Raw genomic sequence first — 25,997 nt, 5'->3', positions numbered from 1 at the left:
TCACACATTTTTCGTATGCTGTCATTGGTCAACTCAGAGAAGATGTTTATATACTGAGCAAGGAGAGTTGACGCCAGAAACTATTGTGCAGGCGATGCTACGAAACCAAGAATCTTGGGATCAGGTAGCAGTATATGTAAAAGGCATCCTGCGTCAGAAAAAGAGAGATATGAATGCTCATGAACGGCAGCAAGGAGAAATAAGGAAGAAGAAACCTGAGAAATTAGCACGACACCGCCCTGAAGTAATGCGAGAACAGTTCTGGGGCAGAGATATACGTCGTGGGAAAAGAGTGTGTCGGTTTTAGTGAGTAGGAACCTCACACGCTTGTGGAGTGCGGACCCTCACAAGTGTCTAATGAAAGATTTCCCACACGTCCCTCGTAAAAAAAAAAATTATTATTATTATTATTATTATTATTATTATTATTATTATTATTATTATTATTATTATTATTATTATTATTATTATTATTATTATTATTATTATTATTATTATTATTATTATTATTATTATTATTATTATTATTATTATTATTATTATTATTATTATTATTATTATTATTATTATTATTATTATTATTATTATTATTATTATTATTATTATTATTATTATTATTATTATTATTATTATTATTATTATTATTATTATTATTATTATTATTATTATTATTATTATTATTATTATTATTATTATTATATAATTTGCTGGGGCCATCAAGGACCACGTTAAGTCTTGTTGCATTTGACACTGAACTTGGCCTTCTTTAGAGCCCAAATTTCCCTCATTCTTTGTGAGTGGGCCTGCTTACGCTCCTCTGTCCAAGGGGCACCGTGTCTTCTCTTCGGTTGCTCGACTCGGTTTAGCCCGTCCGTCAATATTTTCTTACGGAAGAGATCTCTGTTAAGGGCGTCTTCAGCTGAGATATGTAGCATTTGCAGGTCTTTTGTGGTATTTCCAAACCAGGGAATTGTGATTTTGGGGTTTGAATCAAAAAAGTGAAAGATTTCTTTAGTTAACTTTCCTCCATCCATTCTTTTTGATGACCGTAAAATCGTGCCCGTCTTTTTTCTGATTGTGTCGGTAATTTTCTCTATTTTGCTGTAGATTTCCTCATTGGATCTCTTTTGATGGATTCCATTTCTGTACTTTGATCCCAAGATTCCTCTCACAATTTTGCGTTATTTTTTTTCCAGTTCTTCAAGGAGTCCTTTGTTGGCATTTAGAGACAGGGTTTCAGCTGCATATAGAACTTCTGGCTTCAGAACTGTTTCATAGTGACGTATCTTGGTGTTTTGGGAAAGGCATTTTTTTGTTGTAGATTGTGCGGGATGTTTGGTAGGCTATTTCCAGTTTGCGTACTCGCTCCTGACGTGCTTCTTTGTCCAGTCCATTTTTCATGATGATCTCACCCAGGTATTTGAATTTGTCTACTTGGATGATGTCCCCGTATTTTGTATGGAGTTTTGGTGGAGCCTCTTTGATGTTAGTCATTACTTCTGTTTTCTCAAACGATATCTGCAGACCAGTTTGTTCGGCAATTTCCTTTAAAATTTCAACTTGAGCTCTAGCGGTTTCTATGTTGTTTGAGAGAACAGCAATATCATCGGCAAATGCTAAGCAGTCTGTTGCGATTCCCTTGGATTTGGTTCCTATTCTTAATGGACTGTAGTTGGTTTCCTGTAATCTCACCCGCCAGGTTCTGATGATCTTTTCAAGAACACAGTTGAAGAGTATCAGGAATAGCCCATCACCTTGTCGGACTCCTGTTTTGATGTCAAAGGAATGCGAGACACATCCGTGGAACTTCACCTTGGATTTTGTATCGGTCAGGGTGGCTCTAATTAATGCCAGCAGTTTCAAATCAATTCCAAATTCATTTAAGATGTTTAGCAGGACTTCCCGTTCAATGGAGTCGTACGCTTTCTTGAAGTCCACAAAGATGGACACATACTGCTTGGACCTTAGTGTACAATATCTGATGATCGTTTTAAGATTTTGGATCTGTTTGGCTGTTGAGCGACCTTTTCTGAACCCTCCTTGGTATTCACCTATTTGATGTTCGACTTGTGCTTCCAAAGGCTTCAGGATGGCAAGTGATAGAATTTTGTAAGGTACGGGTAGCAAAGTAGTAGTAGTAGTAGTAGTAGTAGTTGTTGTTGTTGTTATATAATAATAATAATAATAATAATAATAATAATAATAATAATAATAATAATAATAATAATAATAATAATTTGCTGAGGCCATCAAGGACCACGTTAAGTCTTGTTGTATATGACACTGAACTTTAGAGCCCAAATTTCCCTCACTCTTTATGAGTGGGCCTGTTTACGCTCCTCTGTCCAAGGGGCACCGTGTCTTCTCTTCGGTTGTTCATCTCGGTTTAGCCCGTTCGTCAATATTTTCTTGCGGAAGAGATCTCTGTTAAGGGCATCTTCAGCTGAGATATGTAGCATTTGCAGGTCTTCTTTGGTATTTCTGAACCAGGGAATTGTGGTTTTGGGGTTTGAATCAAAAAAGTGAAAGATTTCTTTAGTTAACTTTCTTCCATCCATTCTTTTCAGATGACCATAAAATCGTGCCCATCTTTTTCTGATTGGCAATAGTCATAATGTTGATCAGTGCCAATCAGGTCCGTGCAAGATGTGCGAAAAATATCATAATTCACTATTGAATTATGACACCAGACGTGACCACAGCAGGCCAATGCTTAGATCACGGGAAACAGAGAGGGAATACAGCTCGCGCCAGGCAGTAGCTAATAACACAACCCTTTCAATAGATGTTGCTCAATGCGCTGTCAAGGAATCCGATCTGTCTACAGTTTTGATATCAACAGTACCGAGCTCGATAGCTGCAGTCGCTTAAGTGCAGCCAGTATCCAGTAATCGGGAGATAGTGGGTTCGAGCCCCACTGTCAGCAGCCCTGAAGATGGTTTTCCGTTGTTTCCCATTTTCACACCAGGCAAATGCTGGGACTGTACCTTAATTAAGGCCACGGCCGCTTCCTTCCAATTCCTAGGCCTTTCCTCTCCCATCGTCGCCATAAGACATAACTGTGTCGGCGTGACGTAAAGCAAAAAAAAAATGATATCAACAGCGAGAGTCAAGGTTAAGGACATTCACAGTAATATGCATGAAGCTAGATGTCTTTTGGATTCAGGTTCTCAAACGAATTTCGTGAGCGAAGAACTAGCTCAATTATTACGTCTCAGAAAACAAAAACATGTTACACCAGTAACTGGAATTAACGGTGCAGGAGTTCAAACCTCACACTGCATTACAGTTCATTTGCAATCTGCGGTCAGCCCTTTCAATATAGATGCCACATGCTTAGTGCTACCAAAGATTACAAACAATTTGCCAAATAGAAAAATCAACATTTCAAGATGGAATCTACCCACCAATATAAAATATAAAACCAAACCAAACCAAACCCCATGGCACTACAGCCCTTGAAGGGCCTTGGCCTACCAAGAGACCACTGCTCAGCCCGAAGACTTGCAGATTACGAGGTGTCATGTAGTAAGCACGACGAATCCTCTCGGCCGTTATTCTTGGCTTTCTAGACCGGGGCTGCTATCTCACCGTCAGATAGCTCCTCAATTCTAATCACGTATGCTGAGTGGACCTCGAACCAGCACTCAGGTCCAGGTAAAAATCCCTGACCTGGCCGGGAATCGAACCCGGGGCCTCCGGGTAAGAGGCAGGCACGCTACTTCTACATCAAGGGGCCGGCATACAACACCACCAAAGGGAAAATGCAACATCACTATTCATCCAGGTAGACCAATTAGACACACAACTTAAAAGATTCTGGGAAATAGAAGAACTGAATATGCCACCAGTCACAAAAGAAAAAAAGGGATTGCGAAGAACACTTCACCGAGAACACAACAAAAGATGCTACAGGAAGATTCCTAGTTCGACTACCACTTAAACAGACTTCATCGCAGTTAGGGAATTCATACCCACAGGCAGTAGTGAGATTCTACACCACTGAGAAGAAACTTAATCGTGATCCCAAATTAAGGGAAGAATATTCAGCATTCATGAATGAGTTATCTGAAACTTGGCCACATGAACCAGTACCCACATGCACCAAAGATGGAGGATACTTCATGCCACATCATGCCATATTCAAACTGACAAGCACCAGCACTAAAACTCGTGTTGTCTTTGATGTGTCTGCTAAAACTGACAGTGGCGTATCTTTGAATGATAAGTTACTCGTAGGTCCTACCATACAAGATGACCTGCATTCTACTGCATGTTTCAGATCACACAAGATTGCTCTTGTCGCAGATATTACAAAAATGTATCGATAAATTCAAGTTGACAACGAGGACATGAAACTACAACGAATACTATGGAGAAACACTAGCACCAAACCACTCCAGTGTTATGAACTCACAACAGTTACTTACGGAACGGCAAGTGCTCCCTTTCTCGCTGTGAGATATTTGAAACAGCCGATGAAGTATCAAAGAAATTTCCACAAGCAGCAGCTGTCCTGAGAAAGAATTTTTATGTTGATGACCTCCTAACCGGAGCCAATAATGAATCAGAAGCCATTCATTTACAGCAAGAATTAGAGACATTACTGTTAAGAGGAGGATTTGAACTTAAAAATTGTGTTCTAACAGCAGTAAGGTGGTAAAAAATACCAGAAGAAAATAGAGAAACCAAATCACCACTTCAACTCGACAATGCAGACACAGTAAGAACATCGGGAATACTCTGGCGCCCTTCTATGGACCAATTTCAATTCGATATAATTGTTAAAAGGGTTTCCCATGCAATCAAGAGAAGTGTACACTCAACTATTGCTGCAATTTTTGACCCTCTGGGGTTATTGGGTCCAGTTATTCTCCCATGCAAGGTCTTTACGTAACAACTCTGGACCTGCCAAATCAGCTTCTTAACACTTGGAATGCAATTTACTCGCAATTACCAGAACTTAACGATATAAAAATTGACAGGTACATTTCAACCCTCCAAATGGCAAATGCCTGATATCAGACATTTTATGTGTTTACCCAGTGGCAACGCCTCATATCAGGCATTTTGACATGCTCTATATTTTATTTCGATAACTGAATTATTATTTATCGAAATGTGCTAATTACGAATCAATCGAAGCAGAAATGTTCGGTCATAACCATGAAATAGTTTGTATAATAGCATGTTGCACTAATCTAGTGTAAATCGTTGCCAAAGTAGCCTCATAATCCCGCTGTCTTGTGCTAGCTGCTACATACTCAGCGGCCGGCCACACGTATGTTTCAGCTGAGCCAGCTATATTTAGTCTCCAGTTTTCCTTCTGATATCAGTCTGAAGTGTTGATATGCACTCATGTCAGGCATTTCATACCAACTCAGGAAATATGCATCGACGAATCAATGATAGGCATGAAGAACCGATGCGTGTTTATACAATATGTGCCAAATAAAAGACATGATGGCTCGGTTCAGCATAAAAAATTCTGAAGTGTGTGACAGTAGGACCTTGTATGTTTTGCATGTGGAACTTTATGGTAGGAAATGATCCATTTACCCAAAAAGGCATTTTGGCTTTGCTAGAAAGAACCCACTTATTAGACAAAGGGTACCATTTATTCACGGATAACTGGTATACAAAACTCCCCTTGGCTAACAAACTACTTGAAAGGGATACGTACCTCACAGGAACAGTGAGTAAATCTTCAAAGGGACTGTCTCAGATTGTTTTAGGTACAAAACTTGAACTTAGGCAAACAGTTTACTTAGGCAAGGTAACATTCTACTGGTTGCTTATAAAGAGAAGAAAACATGGAAACCAGTTTATTGTCTCATAACTGGATGTCACACTGAGGACAATGTTGTAAGAGTCGAAAGGGAAATGAAGGGTTGAAACCATTACTGATTCATAAGTACAATATCTTCATGGGAGGTGTAGATAATAAAGATAAGTGCATTTACCATGCCACTTGTTCCAGACCAACCAGAAAGTACTGGAAGCAAATTTTTTCAAATCTTCTAGATATGACATTATTTGACGCATACATCCTGTACATAATGAACACTGATAAGCCTTTAGCAAGACGAGACTTCATGGTCAATATAGTTAGGGGATTGCTAAATGAACAGTACCCAATTCCAGTTGTGAGGCCAACAGGTCATGCAGGAGGCCCCTCTCATGCTTTTGAAAAATTGCCACAGAATAACAATCGCCTATGTGTTGTGTGCTTGCAAGAAGAAGAAGAAGAAGAAGAAGTCTACATTCTGGTGTCCAGGATGTAATGGTGGTATTCACCAGGGGTGTTATCATAAACTAGTGCTCTTCTGGAGGCCTGACAATCGTGGAGTAAAAAGAAAGACCCACCCATGTGACTCTGAGTGAAATGTACAAGTGGTAGCATACAGTACAATTTTTTTATACTTTGTTGTATATTTTTCCAGCTAAGAACAATATTATAAACTATGTACCAGTACACAACTATTTACTATGAACTGGTGTTCCTTTTGTATATGTCATTTTTTTTAATTTACCTAAATATAAAAAATAAATAATATAAACTAATTCAATATATTTTTGGTCTTACACTTTTTGGATGACAAATAACAGCTTTAGTATCAACATCATCTTATTCCTTGTACTTCTCAGGATAAAAGCGTGTGCTGTTTATGTATGTATAAATAACATGTCTACGATTTTTAACACTCTTTATACTAAGAGTCTGCAACACTGGTAAAATATTGCTGCCACTACAGAATAAATGAGCGCCACTTCGAGGGTTAAGTAAGACTAAAATTGTAAATTGTATATTACATGGTTTCTGTGATGACTCTGAATGTGCTTACGGGGTGTGCATATACATTCATACCACAGATGAACAAGGGCTTATTTCATGCAATTTGATATGTCCTAAATCAAGAGTCACTCAATTTAAACAATTGTCAATTACACACTTAGAATTGTGTGGCGCTCTCTCCTGATAGCAAAATTACTTAAACAAACGTTCACAAGTCTCAACTTGGATATTAGTTCTATCCATGTGTGGACAGACTCAACCATTGTCTTACAATGGAGTTCGTCACCGTCGACAAGGTGGAAAACATTTATCGCCAACCGGGTCTCTGAAATCCAGGACACGGCTGAAAACTGCACGTGGCATCATGTATCTACACAACAGAATCCAGCTGACATATTGTCACGAGGAAGCGAGCCTCAAGCATTAAAATTACATGACCTCAGGTGGCATGGACTGTCCTCGTTGTGCCAGTCTGAAGAATTATGGCTAATCAGTACTGCAGAATGTACCTCAGAAGCACTTGAAGCCAAACCCACTACATGTGCAATCAACAGCTGCGATAATGAAGACTTCACTACAAGGTTTTCCTCGTTATCAAGAATGAAACATGTCTTTGCGTACTGTAAAAGATTCATCTACAATGTACAGCACTCTCACGCGAAGATTACAGGAAATCTAAGCAAGGAAGAATGCAACAATGCACTACTTTGCTGTGTACGATATATTCAACACCAGAAATTTCAGAAGGAAATTCAGTATCTCCAACTAAAAAAAGAAGTTGACAAGAGGAGTCAGTTAAAATCTCTTGCTCCATTTCTAGATAAAAACTAGTGTCTCAGAGTGGACCAGTTTATATTACCAGCGCATCACCACGTCACAAAATTAATTATTTGTGACAAACACTTAAGATTACTACATGCTAGTACACAGCTACTAGTTGCAGAACTTAGAATGAAGTATTGGATTCCTCACGCCAGGACAACTGTCAAAGGCATCATTCGCAAATGCGTGACATGTTACAGGTTCAAGGCTGACAGCTCATCGTAATTAATGGGCCAGCTGCTGAAAGAGTTAAGCCCACTCATCCTTTCCTATATAGCGGTGTAGACTTTGCGAGACCCTTCTTCATTAAACAAGAATCTCCTCGTAGTAACACGAGAGTAAAATGTTACGTTGCACTTTTTGTCTGCTTAGCCACCAAGGCCATTCATTTGGAACTTGGAAGCAATCTAGCCGTCGAAGCCTTCATTGCTGCTTTAAGGAGAGTGATAGCCCGGAGAGGAAAGGTACTTCAACTTCACAGTGACAATGGTTCATCATTCATTGGAGCCAGAAATAAACTTTGAGAACTTCATGAATTATTCCAATCAGAGCAACACCTACGACAGATTGATAATGTTGGAATCTATGAAGGATTTACCTGGAAATTCATTCCTCCACGAGCACCAAATTTCAGAGGTCTTTGGGAAGCTGGGGTGAAATCTATGAAATTTCATGTTACTAGAGTTACCAAGCATGCTCACTTGACATTTGAAGAAATGACTACTCTCCTCTGTCAGATAGAATCCATTTTAAATTCATGTCCAATCACTCTCCAGAACAATGACCCAAATGACACCTATCTTTCAACAGGACATTTCCTGATAGAAGAACCCATGATGGCCATACCTGAACCACACCTAACCGTATCAAATACTTCAAGGCTTTGCAGGTGAAACCATCTTCAAAAGATGAAGGGACATTTTTGGAACAGGTGGTCATCCAACTATCTGGCAGCTTGCAGCAACGCATGAGATGGAGGTCAGCACAGCCCAGTGTATCTATAGGAACTGTTGTCCTAATCAAGGATGACAACATTCCACCGTTGGACTAGAGATTATGCATTATTGAGCAAACATTCGCAGGCAAGGACGGGTTTGTGAGAGTCGTTGATGTCCTTACACCCTTAGGAGTTTATAGGAGACCTGTGCACAAATTATGCCCACTCCCAACTGACTAGTGATGAGACAGAACTCAATGCACTACTTGTTTTATTTTCAGGGTATTCAATTTCATTGTTATTGGATTTATTTTGTAAATGTAAAATGCGAGCACATTTTAAGTGGGCTGGTATGATACTGCACATATCGCATTAACAATTATATTTAAGTAATTATATAATTTATTTGTTTTAACTTAACAATATTGTAGTATTTCATTTATATAATGTACTTATTGAAGTTGTGTATAGAGGGCAGCACCTCGCTTCCGGGACTGTTTTTCTGGCGTGAATGACTGGCTAGGGATGCAGAGGAGATGGGCAACAGACATGCTGCGAGTAACATGTGGAGACAACAGTCTCATTAAATTATGTAATTGCACAACAGTGCTAACATTTTAAGTTCAGCCAAATGATTAGCACAATTTTAGTTACATCCTTTCAAGTGTAAATAATATTTGTAGTGTTTTTAGTGTCAGTGCTTACCTCATATGTGTGAATGTATAATTGTATATGTACAGGCAGTACATACAGTAATGGTGTGTTTTAGTTAACATATAACTGAATAAATCAGTGACTTGTGTGCTTTTTATTTTTTACAAAACGTAATTTTCTTAATAACATTTAAGTGGTCCTCCGAAAGTGTACTTTATTATGTGGTTATTATATGCGACCACCAGAGGTAATGTTAGATCGTGAACATACAGTAGTTTCATCTCAGTCAAACACATATGACATTGTCAACATCTCTGATCCGCTCACGGAAAATCAATAACCCAGCGCATGCGCTCTGTTCAGTAAACTAAACTGTCAAGCGACATCTTGACAAACATTCATGAATATTTAAAAAATAGAGTTATAGTTACCATCGAGCATAAAGTCATATGCAACTCGCCTATAATGGTAATTAAGACAATCTTATGGAAATAATAAAACTCGCTTTGCTCGTTTTGTTCGCCGAACTGTTGCAAATAAATTATGAATTTTGATTTGGACTATTTTAATTATTTTAATGTATATACGTGATTATTACGTACACATTAAACTTGTACAAAATAAAAGTTTTTTTTTTCAGTAATACAAATACTGATATTAAAATATTCATTGCATAATGGTCACACCCTACATTTTTTTTAAATATGGTATAAAAAGCGCAACGATTATGCAGTGAAATACAGTAGGTTTCTTTTATGAGATAAGACATGCCCGCATTGTTCATTACGGTCCACAACAAAACAAAAAGCTCAAATCCACCACAAAAATCACCATTCAAATGAAAGCATTATAATAAGTTTGGCATTGCCTTCCTTCAAGTTGCATCTTCTGTCTGTAACCACTATATTATAGTGGGATAAACCACACTCACTGCCAACATTGCTTGTTGGGGTTCACAATAAATCAAAACAAAATTTAGCAAATGCAGAGAATTCATGACTGCACTGCAGTTAATGCAAGCATGATATCACATTTTGCACTTTCCTTCAGTTGATTTTGAATTGCATCTCTGAGAGAACTGTGACCAGACCAGATTTCCTTTTGTGAAAGAAATGATGCACCATACAGTTTCTCAAGCTCAGCTGCTTTCCCATTATTGAAGATGATATTTTTAGGATACAGAGCTTGAGAAATAGCGACAAAATTATTTCTGTTGGGATCTCTGACTTTCAAAGAATGTGCCGCTTTAATCAAACTGTCTTTACATGCAGCTTTCTCTAAAGGAGTGAGCTCAATCAAGGCATTGTTAGTTGCTTCAGAAAAATTCCAGTCCCAGATTTCAGAAAAAGTTACCTCAAGGTTATGAAGTTTAGGGTACAGCAAATGAGGTTGGATACCGAGATCCCTCAAGTTCAGTAAGAAGCTGAACCATCTCAAATGCATGATTGCTGAAAAAGACCCTATGTGAATGAAATCAGGCAGATCCTTTATGTAGGTAAATCGGTCAGATCCTTTATGTAGTTAATGCCACAGTTATCTTTCTTGCCAGATGATTTGAAAAATGTGATAATGTGTTGAAAATACCCATTTAAACAGAAGACAGCATCAAACCAGCTGTACCACCGAGTGAAGGAAAAAGCTTTGCCTCCTTTGAATCCCCACACTGAGACCAAGTGTAAATACTTGTATTTATGCTTTCTTATATTCAACTTCCCCATGTTACCACATGATTCAAATCAGACATCACTGTGACCCAATTAACTAAGCTAAGCTTATGTGCCCAGCACTGCACAGGCTGAAGATGATCCCCTATAACAACACATGTCATAAGAGAAGGTCATATATGAAGGATGAATGGTTTCTGGACCAAAATAAACCAAGGAATTGAATCCTGGACCAAAACTTGATGTCTCAAAGGAGATTGCAAAGGCGGTTGGTGTATGGGCCGCTTTTACTAATGCACCTAATCTAACCTTTCGCTTCCATTTATGTAGTTAACGCCACTGCCATTTGGTTCAGATCCATTGTGTCCACTCGCTGCAATGTTGTATTTATGCATCCTAGATCCAAAGTAATACCAATTACGTGGTTCAGATAGGTACATTTTAGTTACCTGGTAAATATTCCTCATGAAGAGTTTTCACACATGCCAGCTCTTCATTCGAAAACTGTGTAACCCATGCTCATAACTCTTGGTTTTCGAGCTTTGCCAAAAGGTTATTTGCTTTTGTAAACACTACAATTGTTCTTTTTGAGAAGTGATCTTTGGAAGTTTTCTGGTGTTTGCAGCTGTCCAATCACTCCGTAATAGATGTATGTTGTATTTGAGATTGAAATGGACCAGCAACAGTGATAGAATTTTTGCATCGCTTTGTTATGCGTTTTTCACTGTTAACGTGTTTTACAGTACAGTCCTTTTCCAACGCAACTCTGAAATTGAAAAACTTGCAAAACATTGTTTTTTTTTTTTTTTTTTTTTTTTTTTGCAAGGGGCTTTACGTCGCACCGACACAGATAGGTCTTATTGCGACGATGGGATAGGAAAGGCCTAGGAGTTGAAAGGAAGCGGCCGTGGCCTTAATTAAGGTACAGCCCCAGCATTTGCCTGGTGTGAAAATGGGAAACCACGGAAAACCATTTTCTGGGCTGCCGATAGTGGGATTCGAACCTACTATCTCCCGGATGCAAGCTCACAGCCGCGCGGCTCTACGCGCACGGCCAACTCGCCCGGTGCAAAACATTGTCAATGAATCTGTGGCATGTAAACCATGTGAATATTGCCAAGCACATTCACAGGCATTAATTGCCATGCGTACCATAACCTCAACAATGAATGCAGATTTATTCTCTTCACCATGTGCACAACTAAATTCAAACAGGAATGACTGGAAGTGGAAACACACATCTTCCCGTCTTGTCTCGTGCCGATATAGCTTTTCAGCAATAATTGACAGAAAAGTTGTATGAAACCAGAAATTCAGGAAGAAAATGACATCTTGATATAGTTTATCGGTAATAATCGATAAGAAGTCATATGAGCGTTGTATAAATCAATTATTAATCAATCAATTCCATTAATACTAGTCTATAGTAATGGTTGAAAATAAGAGTTTTGGATGTTTTCTGTTGATATACATGGTTTTCACTAAAAAAAATGCATTTATAATTAATTACTTATAAAATCGCAAGTATTTGTTAATTTTGCATTATTCGCATTTTCAGTAAAAATTCGCATTAAAATTTGTGGCTACCATAAAATGTGAAACTTTCCAGTCCCTACCAATAGCTTTTTTTTTCCCTTTACAGGTACCATAGCCTATGTTATAGTGATTTAAGTGTTATATTTCATGTTTCGAAGGCAGAAAAACTTAAGTTTTTTTATCTCAGAAGATTTTACTTCAATCTTGTAATACTTGAGTTCTTTTTCTAAGTTGAGCATGTTGTTGTTTTATGTACCTTACGTATACATTGTAGAAATTTCGAATACACTGAATTCTCTTGTAACGAGATGACTGACATAGTCTTACTCAATCCGAGGTAATCGATCTGCCCAAAGAACTAAACAGCAATTTAAGAGACCATGGAAGCATCAATCTTGTTTGTAGTAAGTCATTTTTCTGATTTGAAGAGAAATATACTTTTACCTTCATCCATTTGCAGTCAGCTATTTCACGATCACACTTTTTAATTTCCAGAGTTAGAGGTGTCAATCCTGCTATAATATAAATATCAGAGCATCCAAACATTCCATGGTGTGTGTGTCGTAAAGTGATGAGGAACTGGAACTCAGCTGTAACATTTGTTTCCTCAAGTACTTCCCGCACAGCAGCATCTCCAAAATTTTCCCCTGTAAAAAGGCCATCACAAGTCCTTTAGAGCAACATTTTTCTAATATAAATCATAAAATGAGAATTCGTTTAATAATGTTAGTTAAATTATGCTATAAAAACTATTAAGTTATGTTTCTAGCAAACCAAGAAGAAAATACTTAGACGTAACACAGGGACATCAAGAAAAAAAAATAGAAATGAAGAGATTTGAAAGAGGTCAGGAGTTTCAAAACTAAAGACAGGATGGAAACAAACAAGCAAGCAAGTTGAAACAGTATGGGAATGTGATGGGAATGGGAGAAAAGTGAGTTCTAAAGAATATATTTATAGAGAAACCAACAGGAGAGAGAACACAAGGAAAGCCTTGAAAGAGGTGCAAGGGAACAGTGGAGGAGAGAGGAGGAAAGATAGAAGAAATATCGGAAGCACAAAAATAGTGGTGGAGAGACAGGTGATAATGGAGGTCCTTGATTCATGACCCAACCTAATAATGCTATTGGCTTAACATCCCACTAACTACTTTTACAGTCTTCAGAGATGCCAAGGTGCCAGAATTTAGTCCCACAGGAGTTCTTTTACGTTCCAGTAAATCTACCGACATGAGGCTGACGTATTTGAGCACCTTCAAATACCATCGGACTGAGCCAGGATCAAACCTGCCAAGTTGGGGTCAGAAAGTCAGCTCCTCAACCGTCTGAGCCACTCAACCCGGCATATATAACCCAACCTAGGAGAGGACTAGAAATGGGAACTGAAGAAGGAAAGCTGTATAACTAGATTCACTATATTGTGACAGCTTCTTCAGATGTTTAAATCTTGAGTGCAATGAAAGAAAGCTGTCAGCCTTTTCCAGATAAAATTAAGCAACACAGTCAGAAAATGTGGTCCATATCAAAATCAAACAATTCACACAGGTATCAGAGTTAACCTCAAAAATTCTACATAAAAGTTAATGTCTTTATTTTGTCTAAGGCATAAAATCTATTGAGTATTTCTTTCAAAACTGTAAATATTGGTGTTTCTTTTTCTTGTATCGGTTCTGCCCTGTCAATGCCTAAATATACAATCACAAAGATTGTTGTTTACATTAATTCTAAAAATGTTTTGAGAACCTTTGTTTCTCTCATCAGCTTACAAATTCAGTAACCTATTAGCATATCTAGACCATTAAAATTACCTAATCATGAAATGTACTTAAAAATGCAATCTATTTGTAAGGTTCTCATGGTTCTTATGCTTCACAAACACAATGAATCATAAACCTGATGAACGGTGTGTGATGGTCTTATACAAAGTTATAATAGTTATTAAGTTCCAAGAGTGTTTATATAAAAAATTAAAAAGGGGCAGATTTTAATGTCATATTTTTGCTTGAAAAGTCATATTCTGGACAAATTTAAGATATTGGTCATATTTTGCTTGATATGCAATAAACTCATATTTCTTGTCATATTATAAGGATTTTCATATAAAGTGAATTTTTGTGGCAAGCTATTCAGTGACGAAATCTTGCTGTAATAGGGAGTCTATTTGTGGACTGAATATTACTCTGTATGCAGGAATGGGCAGGTAGCAGGTAAATGGAATTATGAACAAGGGATCGTCTTGGAATTTCCTAATGAGGAGCACAAAGTGAATGACAATACTCAGGAGAAAGGCATCCTGGGGTGCATATGTAGGTAATGAACTGGTATTTCTGTTTACTAGAAAACAGAGGACTGTCTGGCTTGTTGTTTTGAGACCACTACTTCAGTGTAGTTTCAACATGCCTAAACTGAAGTGTTCACAGAGAGTGAAATTAATGCAGTTTGTTAAAGAATTTGGAGAGCAGAAATTGTAGTGATGGTGTTATTTTATATTGTAAACTGTGTGAAATGAAGGTATGTGCTCAGAAATATTTTAATGTGCAATAACACTGCGCTACAACTAAACATCAGAAGTGCTTAATAAAATCTTCCGTGGCAAAGAATAGGCAGTGTTTGCTTTTTTATGATGATGATGCTTGTTGTTTAAAGGCAGCCCAACATCTAAGGTCATCCGCCCCTAATGGTACGAGATGTACGACATGATATGATAATTACAATTTTAAAATGTATCTACTGACTAGAATTTAAAACAAATGAAAATGAATAACGATGGTGAAATTAAAATAATCAGTGGATCTAATTCACAATGCCTTATTTGTGGTAAAATGAAAGGTGATAGGTAATGGTAGAATAAGATATTGCCTTAAAATTCAATAATACGGTATATCATGCAAATGACTACTGAAAAATCACATTAAAATAGACATGATTCTGGTGCCGGCATCCGAACCCCTGGCCAGCAGATCCTGGATCCGCTGCACCAGAGGGTGCCAAGGGAAACAGGTATCAATAGACTGTAGCGAGCTCAAGGAGTCAGTACATAGCAGAAAGAGTCTGCGCTCATCAGACAGTGCGTACCGCAGAGATTCACAGATAGCACAGAACTCTGCTGTACACACATTACACGTTTTGCTTTTTGAAAGGGCCTCACTGGCACCTACTGCTCCGTCAGACAACAGATCGGAATTCCGTAAGGATCTCTGCAATGTGATGGTTACTTCAAATATTCCCTTGAAAAAACTGAACAGTTCACCAGCTTCAGGTCATTCTTAGAGAAGTATATCAGTCAACCTATTCTAAATGAATCAACTAAGAAAATTGTATATCTCGAGTCTCTATGAAGATGTTTTAAAGAAGATAACATACTGGCGTAAATGACCTAATGTAATTATTGGCATTCTGAAAGATGACAAGCCCAGTAATGTATTTCTCCTGATGTGTGCATTTTTAGAGGAAGTAAATAATTCCTCCATTGCAGTGCTGTCTGATGATGCTATAAAGTTACTGTGGCCAGATGGGGTAAAAAAAAAACATTCTACTTGTAACAGATGGCACCCCGTACATGAAGAAGGCAGCCAAACGACTAAAGCTACTTTATCCAAACACAGTCCACGTAATGTGCCTGTCCATGCTTTGCATAGAGTTACTGAAGAGGTTTGGATCAACTATCCTGAAATAGATAATAAGTTAATTGCAAAAGGCAAGGCAATATTCTTGAAGGCTCCCCTTCGAGTTCAAAAGTTGAAGAAACTGCTCCTGCTCTGCCTCTTCCACCTCTTCCCATGGAGGGAATTAGATATTTTTCACCCATAGAGCATGTCAAAAATGTCAAAACAGATCAGATGTAAGGCTTTTCAGGCGTTTGCTCTATTAACCAGCGTTTCGTCTTAGATCTGACACTAGACTCATCAGAGTGGGATGTGTCAGACCCTACCCACTGACGCTGGGGTGTATGCAGGTGAACTTATCAGAAGCCCTTATAAGAGGCACAGTCTCTGATAACTGCATACGGGAGATAAATCTCCACAATGGAATTATTGCCCGCCTAGCAATTCCGAATGGAAAATTCTAAATTCCCATGGAGGGAATTAGATTTTTTTTTTTTTTTCTTTCTTAGCGAACAATATCAAGACAGATCAGTTGAATGGAACATGCCTCAAACAGATTCTAGAGGGCGGCATACAATGGAGATGGTCGCCAGATTGGGATTAATGGTTATCAACATTGGTAATGTGACAACCTTTCGGCGACCCGGGTTTCAGGGAACTATACCAGATGTAACCTTTGCTTCTGAAGACATTGTGTCTAGGATAACTGAATGGTGAGTAATTGAAGAATATACTGAAAGCGATCATCAGTTATATCACTTTTCGTGTACTTCAAGAGACTCCGCATCTAAGGATTACCACGCGCAAGCCAGAAAGATGGAACATAGCCACTATGGATAGAGAAAAATTTCATGAAGTAATACAGAATGGAATGGACTGTATGACGGATACATGTCACGGAGGCAAAAAGAAGCATAATTGCTAATAAATGTGTGGAACACACCATGAGACTCCTTCAGCAAGCATGTGACGCATCAATGACCAGAATCAAACAATGGAGAGGCAAGCGTCCAGCATATTGGTGGAATGAAGAAATTGCTGAGCTGAGGAAACAACGCCTGCGACTCAGACGAAGGACACAAAGAGCACGACATAACGATGAAGCTCTCTCAGTAGAGTATAAGACTATGAAGAAAAGACTGCGAAATACAATTAAAAAGAGTAAAGCCGACAAGTGGTGGGAAATGTCTAAGGAAGTGGATGAAAATCCATGGGGATTAGGGTATAAAATTGTTATGAAGAAATTCGGGATGCTACCAAGCCCTATCATGGATCCACGCACCATGGAAGAAATAGTATACACACTATTCCCTGATCATGCAGAGAGGATTGATGATGAGGCCGAGAAAGAACTAGATAATGTACCACCTTTTACAACTGAAGAATTGATAACAGCAATTAATTCCCTTAGAAATAAGAAAGCCCCTGGACCAGATGGTATTCCAGCAGAAGTACTGAAGGTGGCAGTCGAATTATGTCCTCAACTGCTGTTGAGAATGTATAATCATTGTTTGGAAGTGGGAATTTTTAGCTTTCGTTGGAAGATAGCTAGATTGGTTCTGATCAGTAAAGGGAAAACTGGGGGTTACAGACCTCTATGTATGCTGGACACCGCCAGGAAAGGTTTAGAGAAGCTACTACAACCGAGAATACTAGCAGCAGTCCGATTAGCTGGCGACCTGTCTGACCAACAACATGGATTTTGCAGAGGTCACTCAACGCTAGATGCTGTGAAGGAAGTGGTGAAGACAGCAGAACGAGCTCAATTGGATAATCATTATTCTAGAAAGCTGACGCTTCTTGTGACTCTAGATGTTAAAAATGCTTTCAACTTGGCAAGATGGAGTGATATTTTGGAAGCACTACAAGAAACTTTCAAGCTACCAGAATATCTCATGTATATACTGAGAGACTATTTGAAAGACCGTACATTGTTATACGACATGGAAGATGGTCAGAGAAGAAAACGGCTCACAGCTGGTGCAGCGCAAGGCTCAATTCTCGGACCACACCTTTGGAATATCATGTATGATGGTTTGTTAAGGCTGGAGATGCCAGAAGATATAAATCTTGTGAGTTATGCTGATGATGTGGCTGCTGTGATAGCATGCCACAAAGAAGATGCTTAGAAGTTATGCAGGGAGAATTGATGCCAGGAGGGATCGTGTCAGTAATGCTACGAAGTCAAGAATCTTGGGACCAGGTAGCAGTCTACGTAGAAAATATTCTGCGTCAGAAGAAGAAGGACCTGGACGATTACAACAGACTGTAAAGCAGAAGAAGGAAGATGAAGCACAAGCTGCATTAAGCACGACATCCGTCCTGAAGTAATGTGAGAGCGGTTTCTGGGGCGAAGCTAAACACTGTGGGAAAAGGGAGTGTGGTTTTTAGTGGGTAAGAATCTCCACACACTTGTTGAGTGCGGACCCTCACAAGCGTCTTATGAAAGATTTTCCACACTCCCTCACAAAAAAAAAAAATTATTATTATTATTATTATTATTATTATTATTATTATTATTATTATTATTATTATTATTATTATTACTACTTTTTAACTATTATTATATTTTTATTCTATTCTCTTCTATCATCTGATTTTGCTATTTATTGATTAATTATAGCATTGCTTCATTTGATTTCATCTATTATGTATCATATATATGTGTGTACGTTAGCATTAAGATTATGTATATGGTGAGATTTGCTGCTTTATATAGGACTAGCAATTACCCTCAGTTGTGTGGATTTCATAATTTGATCAAAGTAATCATTCCTCGGCATTTTACTAAGACATTATCTGAAAATTCCTAAAGTATCAAACTCACCCAAAAATTGAGTATCATTTACCCCAGAAATTCTTTGTAAACCATGTTTGTGGTATTACCGTTTTGGGCTAAGACGATCGTGCGACATAGAACTGTACATGTGAGAAACAGTCTTCTCTCAAGTCGAAAAAATAAATACACGTTTATTTTTAAAGGTGATTCCAAATACCTATTCCCACATCTGTAACATCTTCAGTTTTTGAGATATACATAAGTATCACCATAAAGAGAATTCAACCCCTTGATCAGTCCTTCCCCCACCCTCACCCCCATCTAAGTGTATTTTCCGAAAACAAAAATACATGTTTCTTTATTTTTAAAGGAGACTCCAAATACCAATTTTCACATCTGTAACATCTTCAGTTTTTAAGATATAAGTATCCTCATAAAAATAATTCAACTATTTTCCACTTCACCCCCTGTTAAGTGCCTTCTCCGAAAACTAAAAGGTAGAGGTTTCTGTAATTTTAATGGACTTTCCGAATACCAAGTTTCTTGTCTCTAAAATGTTAACCCTGGAGTGGTTGCGTGGATTTTGTCAGTAAATGGTCGCACCGGGTCTCTCAGACCCATTTTTTCTCAGTGTTTTACTATTAGATTTTTATACTTTATTTCCAATTACAGTATTATAGGACACTATTTAGTTTATTTTAATATAGTTTACATGAATACAATATTTAACTATCCTGTTTCTTAACCAAAAGTATATTTTTATAATTACACTGAAAAACTGATTGTTTTCTGTTAACTAGTGAAAGGTAAAACAGGGTAAGAGTAAAATGCAATTTTAATAATTTTTTTTCATTTTCTCCTGCATTTACATCCACAAAGCAACACTTTCATCTAGATTCTACACAGTGTTAATAAAACATATTTTTGAGAATTTTACACTTGAACTATTGGTAAAAGATATGGATTTTTTTTAGGTATGTGTGAATTATATGTCATAATTCATGAAATAAAAATCAAAATTAATTTTAGAAACACATCCCAGTACAGGGAAACATCACTTTAATAAATTTCTATGCACATTCTGCAGCCTAGTTGTCCATGTTCTCTGCAAATGAAATTTTTGCACTGGGGGCAGATGAAGGATGTCTTCCTGTCTTTGTTTGTTGTGCTGAAATGACATCTCTTTCTTTTCCTGGGAATTTCTGTGGCAGGTGCTTGCACAGGGTAGTTACACCCAGAATTAGCTTCATCCATTGTTACACAGAAGAAAAAGTGTACTAAACTAACAATGCAAAGTTTGACAACAAAGACTAACGTTAACAGTTGCAATGGGTCTGCGAGACCCTGAACAGCCTGTACGCTCAAAGTTTCCAAGGCAACTGAGAGCGGGCTACTGTGTTCGGTTGAAGGTCTAGAGCCAAGAAGCTACCAGGGAGGCGGAAGCATTCGGTGCATTCCAACAACAGGAACACCAATAAATATGTCCGTCCGGGTCTCGTAGACCCATCGCGACCACTCCAGGGTTAAGCTTTTGACATATAATGCAGATATACCAGAACTCATTTTAAAAATTCACCCACTTTTCCAATTCTTTTCAGTCCCTTAACTGGATTTTCTGAAAACAAAAACAAAAATACATGTTTCATTATTTTTAAAGGAGATTCCAAATACCAGTTTTAATGCCTGTACGTCTGTAACTCCTTCAGTTTTTGAGATAAATATATACTCATAAGAATAATTCAACTTCTACTTCCTCACTTCTTTCCACCCCTCTCCCACCTTAAGTGGACTTTCCAAAAACAAAGAATACGTGTTTCTTTATTTTGAAAGGAAATTCAAAATACCAACTTTCACATCTGTAACAGCTTCAATTTTTAAGATAAAGTACCCTCATAAACATATTTCAATTCCTTATTTACTTATTATCAACCCCACACCGCTTACGTTGATTTTCAAAACAAGAAAACAATAAAAAAGTGTTTCTCTTCATTTTTACAGGAAATTCTAAATACTAATTTTCACATCTGTAACATCTTCAGTTTTCGAGATATAAGTATACTCACCAAAGTAATTCAACTCCCTTTTCACACACACCCCCCTCCTACCCGTTAAGCTGATTCCCCCCTCCCAAAAGCGCGTGTTCCTTTATTTTCAAAGGTGATTTCAAATACAAATTTTCGCGTGTGACCTTAAGTTTTTGAGATATAAGTTCCTCCATAAAAAGAATTAAATGTTTTCACTTCTTTTCACCCTCCCCCCTTAAGTGAATTTTCCTAAAACAAAAAACTTGTTTCTTTATTTATAAAGGAGCTTCCAAATGCCAATTATCATGACTGCAACATCTTCATAAAAAGGAATTAAACTCCTTTTTTCACCGCCCCCACCCCCAAACTGATATACCCCTCCCCCCAAAATGTGCGTTTCTTTATTTTTAAAGGAGATTCCAAATGCTACTTTTCACATCTGTAACATATTTAGTTTCTGAGATACACTGACTGACAGAGCAAATGCAACACCAAGAAGGAGTGGTTCGAAAGGGATGAAAGTTGGGGAAAAAACAGAGACGGCACGGACGAATAATTGATGTTTATTTCAAACCGATATGCAGGTTACACAATGCGCACGGCATTGACTCAGTAGGATGTAGGACCACCGCGAGCGGCGATGCACGCAGAAACACGTCAAGGTACAGAGTCAATAAGAGTGCGGATGGTGTCCTGAGGGATGGTTCTCGATTCACTGTCAACCATTTGCCACAGTTGGTCGTCCGTACGAGGCTGGGGCAGAGTTTGCAAACGGCGTCCAATGAGATCCCACGCGTGTTCGATTGGTGAGAGATCCGGAGAATACGCTGGCCACGGAAGCATCTGTACACCTCGTAGAGCCTGTTGGGAGATGCGAGCAGTGTGTGGGCGGGCATTATCCTGCTGAAACAGAGCATTGGGCACCCCCTGAAGGTACGAGAGTGCCACCGGCCGCAGCACATGCTGCACGTAGCGGTGGGCATTTAACGTGCCTTGAATACGCACTAGAGGTGACGTGGAATCATACGCAATAGCGCCCCAAACCATGATGCTGCGTTGTCTAGCGGTAGGGCGCTCCACAGTTACTGCCGGATTTGACCTTTCTCCACGCTGACGCCACACTCGTCTGCAGTGACTATCACTGACAGAACAGAAGCGTGACTCATCGGAGAACACGACGTTCCGCCATTCCCTCATCCAAGTCGCTCTAGCCCGGCACCATGCCAGGCATGCACGTCTATGCTGTGGAGTCAATGGTAGTCTTCTGAGCGGACGCCGGGAGTGCAGGCCTCCTTCAACCAATCGACGGGAAATTGTTCTGGTCGATATTGGAACAGCCAGGGTGTCTTGCACATGCTGAAGAATGGCGGTTGACGTGGCGTGCGGGGCTGCCACCGCTTGGCGGCGGATGCGCCGATCCTCGCGTGCTGACGTCACTCGGGCTGCGCCTGGACCCCTCGCACGTGCCACATGTCCCTGCGCCAACCATCTTCGCCACAGGCGCTGCACCGTGGACACATCCCTATGGGTATTGGCTGCGATTTGACGAAGCGACCAACCTGCCCTTCTCAGCCCGATCACCATACCCCTCGTAAAGTCGTCTGTCTGCTGGAAATGCCTCCGTTGACGGCGGCCTGGCATTCTTAGCTATACACGTGTCCTGTGGCACACGACAACATGTTCTACAATGACTGTCGGCTGAGAAATCACGGTACGAAGTGGGCCATTCGCCAACGCCGTGTCCCATTTATCGTTCGTTACGTGCGCAGCACAGCGGCGCATTTCACATCATGAGCATACCTCAGTGACGTCAGTCTACCCTGCAATTGGCATAAAGTTCTGACCACTCCTTCTTGGTGTTGCATTTGCTCTGTCAGTCAGTGTATAAGTATCCTCGTACAAAGTATTCAACGAATTTTTCAATTAATTCACCCCCTTAATTGGATTTTCCAAAGACAAAATATTACTTATTGCTTTACTTTGAAAGAAAATTCCAAATACAAATTTTCATGTCTGTAACATCTTCAGTTTTTGAGATATAAGTATCCTCATGAAAATAATTCAACTCCTTTTTTACTCCACCCCTGCCCGTTAAGTTGGTTTCCCCCATCCAAAAATGCGTGTTTCTTTATTTTTAAAGGAGATTCCAAATACCAGTTTCCACGTCTGTAACCTTCAGTTTTGAAATGTAAGTTTCTCCAGAAAAAGACCTCAATTTTTTTTACTTCCTTTCACACTCCCCACTCAAGTGAATTTTCCAAAAACAAACAGTACCCGTTTCTATAAAAGAGCTTCCAAATACCAATTATCACGACTGTAAAATTTTCAGTTTTTTGAGATTATCCTCGTAAAAGGAATTCATCTCAGTTTTCTCCCCCCCTCCCCACCTACCAAGTTGATTCCCCCACCAAATGCGTGTTTCTGTATTTTTAAAGAAGATTCCAAATACCAGTTTTCACGATTGTAAATTTTTAGATTTTTTGGTATATACATACATTCTCATACAAATAATTCTACTAATTTTTCCATTCTTTCACCCCTGCCCTCCGTTAAGGGTTTTTCCGAAAACCAAAGAAAACAAGTTTCCTTATTTTTAAAGGAGATTCCAAATAACTGTTTTCACGTCTGCAACATGTTAAGTTTTTGAGATATACTGTAGATACACTAATTTTAAAAATTCACCCCCTTTTACAGTTCCCCTTAAGTGGACTTTCCAAAAAAATATTTATGTTTCTTTACATTTACAGGAAATTCTAAATACCAGTTTTCAAATCTGTAATATGTTACATGTCTGAGATAATTTGCAGATATAGTCTTTTTAAAAATTCACCCCGTTTGTCACTCCCGTTCACCCCCTATTCATCGGATTATCCAAAAGCACAAAAATACGTGTTTCTTTATTTTCAAAGGAGATTCCAAATTTCAATTTTTATGTCTGTAACATCTTCAGTTTTTAAGATATAAGTCCCCTCATAAAAGGTGTTCAACCCATTTTCCCCCTATTTTCACCCCCCTTTAATGGGATTTTCCAAAAACAAAAAATACGTGTTTATTTTTAAAGGAGATTCCAAATACTAATTTTTATATCTGTAAACTTTTAAATTTTTGAGATAAAGATAACCTCATTTTTAAAATTCACCCCCCTTTTCACCCCCTTAGCGACGGAATATCCAAAAATCCTCACTTAGCGAGCACCTACATGTTAATATGAATGTATCCCCAATATTTGATTTCTTTATGTCCAGTAGTTTTGGCTCGGCGATGATGAATCAGTCAGTCAGTCAGGACAAGTTATTTTATATATACACATATGTATTTATTTTGTGAAACAACATTTAATAATGTCACATTTTGTGTTGAGTCATTGCTCTGTCACTGTTTTCATTTAGAACCAGAGGTGAGTCAGGGAGCTAACACAACCTGTGGTTATTTTATATATCAGGTGCAATACATCGACACATGGTTTGAGTGATGTCATGGACTGTTTTAACCATGACGTGGGTGTAATACCAAGTGTCTATATAAGGAGCCTGTATCCTATAGCAGCGAGTCAGTTGGATACAGAGCCTTGCCATAAGGAGTTCTACTGAGATGGTAGTGACCAGTCATATGCATAGTTAGGCCTTAGTCGGCCAGTCAGTTAGACAGAGAAGAAGCAATTATCTGGATACGGAGTTTTCCATGAGCAGAAGGATTAAATGTTCAGAGTGTGTTTCGTGCATATGCTCGGTCAACTCCTTGTCGGTTCGATGACAGCCGGAGATTGAGTCTTCGTAATGCAGACTAACAGTTTAGTGAATTACGTGTAAAATTTATTCTGCAGTATGATTATATTTTCAAGTCATGCTATCTCTCATTTATGAAACTAAAGGGATAAGTCACCAAATTAGGTCTGAGATACCTACAGCTGATGCCACTTCCAAGGAATATGTCATAATAACACTTAAAGTGTTCAAGATACAGTTAAATGAATTATTGCAGTATAAATTTCTTGTAGAGATTTCTAATGTCCGGTCAGGAGTATTGAAACTTAATGCCTTAACCGTCATTCCATTTTAACTTCAGAGTTTTATATTACACAGTAACTGTATTATCGCACCAAATCTCATATTTCAATACAAAAGTTAAAGAATATATTTTGTTTAGTATCAAGTACAGTTAATTGTTTTATCAAGTAACCTCAAATTTTAGTTGGGAAACGAAACGTCAATAACCTTTTCCCAGAACCTATATATTATGCTGTCAAAGTAAGCTTATTACCCCACATCCTAGAGATATTCAAGATTCTCATTCTACTACTGTTACATTTATTTGTAAATCGCGCCCATCATAAATCAAAGTGTTAGTATTTCTGGTTACTGTATGTGGAAACCTGAAGGTAAGTACAAAGTGAGACCACATAGCGCGATAATCAAGTATTTTATTTTATGCATATTAAATGTGATTAGAGTAGTTACAATCACACTCCTCCTCTTCTGGCCAGGAGAGTCGCGTGGGTTGGAGGAGTGAAAGATTTGGAAGATAAAGCATGACACAGCATTCAATTACTTACCTGGTTCTACATACCCCCCTGGTAGCTTCCAATGAGGAACATTAAAGAACCGTTCTTGTACCACCAAAATCTCATCAGCAGAATTCACAACCACAGCACCTACACCAACCATGGTGTGAGCAAATGGAGGGATATTACAGGTTTCTGTCTTAGGAAGCCACTTGTACATCGTGACAAACTGATTTCTTGTGTGATGAAAAACAAACCCATTCTGGAAATTTAAAAAATGCAAGATTCCAGATATTGTAAGAATTAAATAATAATTTAAAGAAACAATAACACCTGTCATAAAAACCTTTTCTCTTCCTTAATCTCTTTGATGAATAAAATCTTTTCATGAGAGGCTGTTCCTAAAAGCCTCGGCAAAAATAATAAAAATACAGACAACAACAACAACACCATCAAACTGTTTAGAGTTGAGTGTGTTTTTGCATAATTTTGATCCTACTTAACACAAAAACTGAACTGCAATAAGAATTAAAATTGTGTAAGATTGCTCATAAAATTAGGCATTAGGAAGTTTCAAAATAGGCAAAAATGCATTAAAACTTTTGGAAACTGGTACTTGTTATTAAATTAAGTACAATTCTTAAATGAAAATTTTAATTTCAGTCCCTTCAAAATTAGTA

The 25,997-nt window shown here is 38.3% G+C and overlaps 1 protein-coding gene across 2 annotated transcripts in view; it reads right to left on the bottom strand.

The window, feature by feature from the left end:
• Positions 1-25,997, bottom strand: part of LOC136886263 (uncharacterized) — a 150,133-nt gene that overhangs the window by 15,578 nt on the left and 108,558 nt on the right. For both annotated transcript variants that reach the window (XR_010861749.2, XM_067158999.2), the window contains exons 4-5: positions 25,369-25,579; positions 12,854-13,056 (exon numbers count right to left, since the gene is read on the bottom strand). Coding sequence is in view for 1 of the 2 variants with exons in the window: in XM_067158999.2 (XP_067015100.1) it covers positions 12,854-13,056; positions 25,369-25,579 (414 nt within the window). In the remaining variant the exon portion in view is untranslated. The remainder of the gene's footprint in view (positions 1-12,853; positions 13,057-25,368; positions 25,580-25,997) is intronic.

This window comes from Anabrus simplex, chromosome 1, assembly GCF_040414725.1.
Source record: "Anabrus simplex isolate iqAnaSimp1 chromosome 1, ASM4041472v1, whole genome shotgun sequence".
In the NCBI taxonomy this organism is placed as follows: Eukaryota; Metazoa; Arthropoda; class Insecta; order Orthoptera; family Tettigoniidae; genus Anabrus; species Anabrus simplex.
This window is presented reverse-complemented; position numbering and strand designations above follow the sequence as displayed.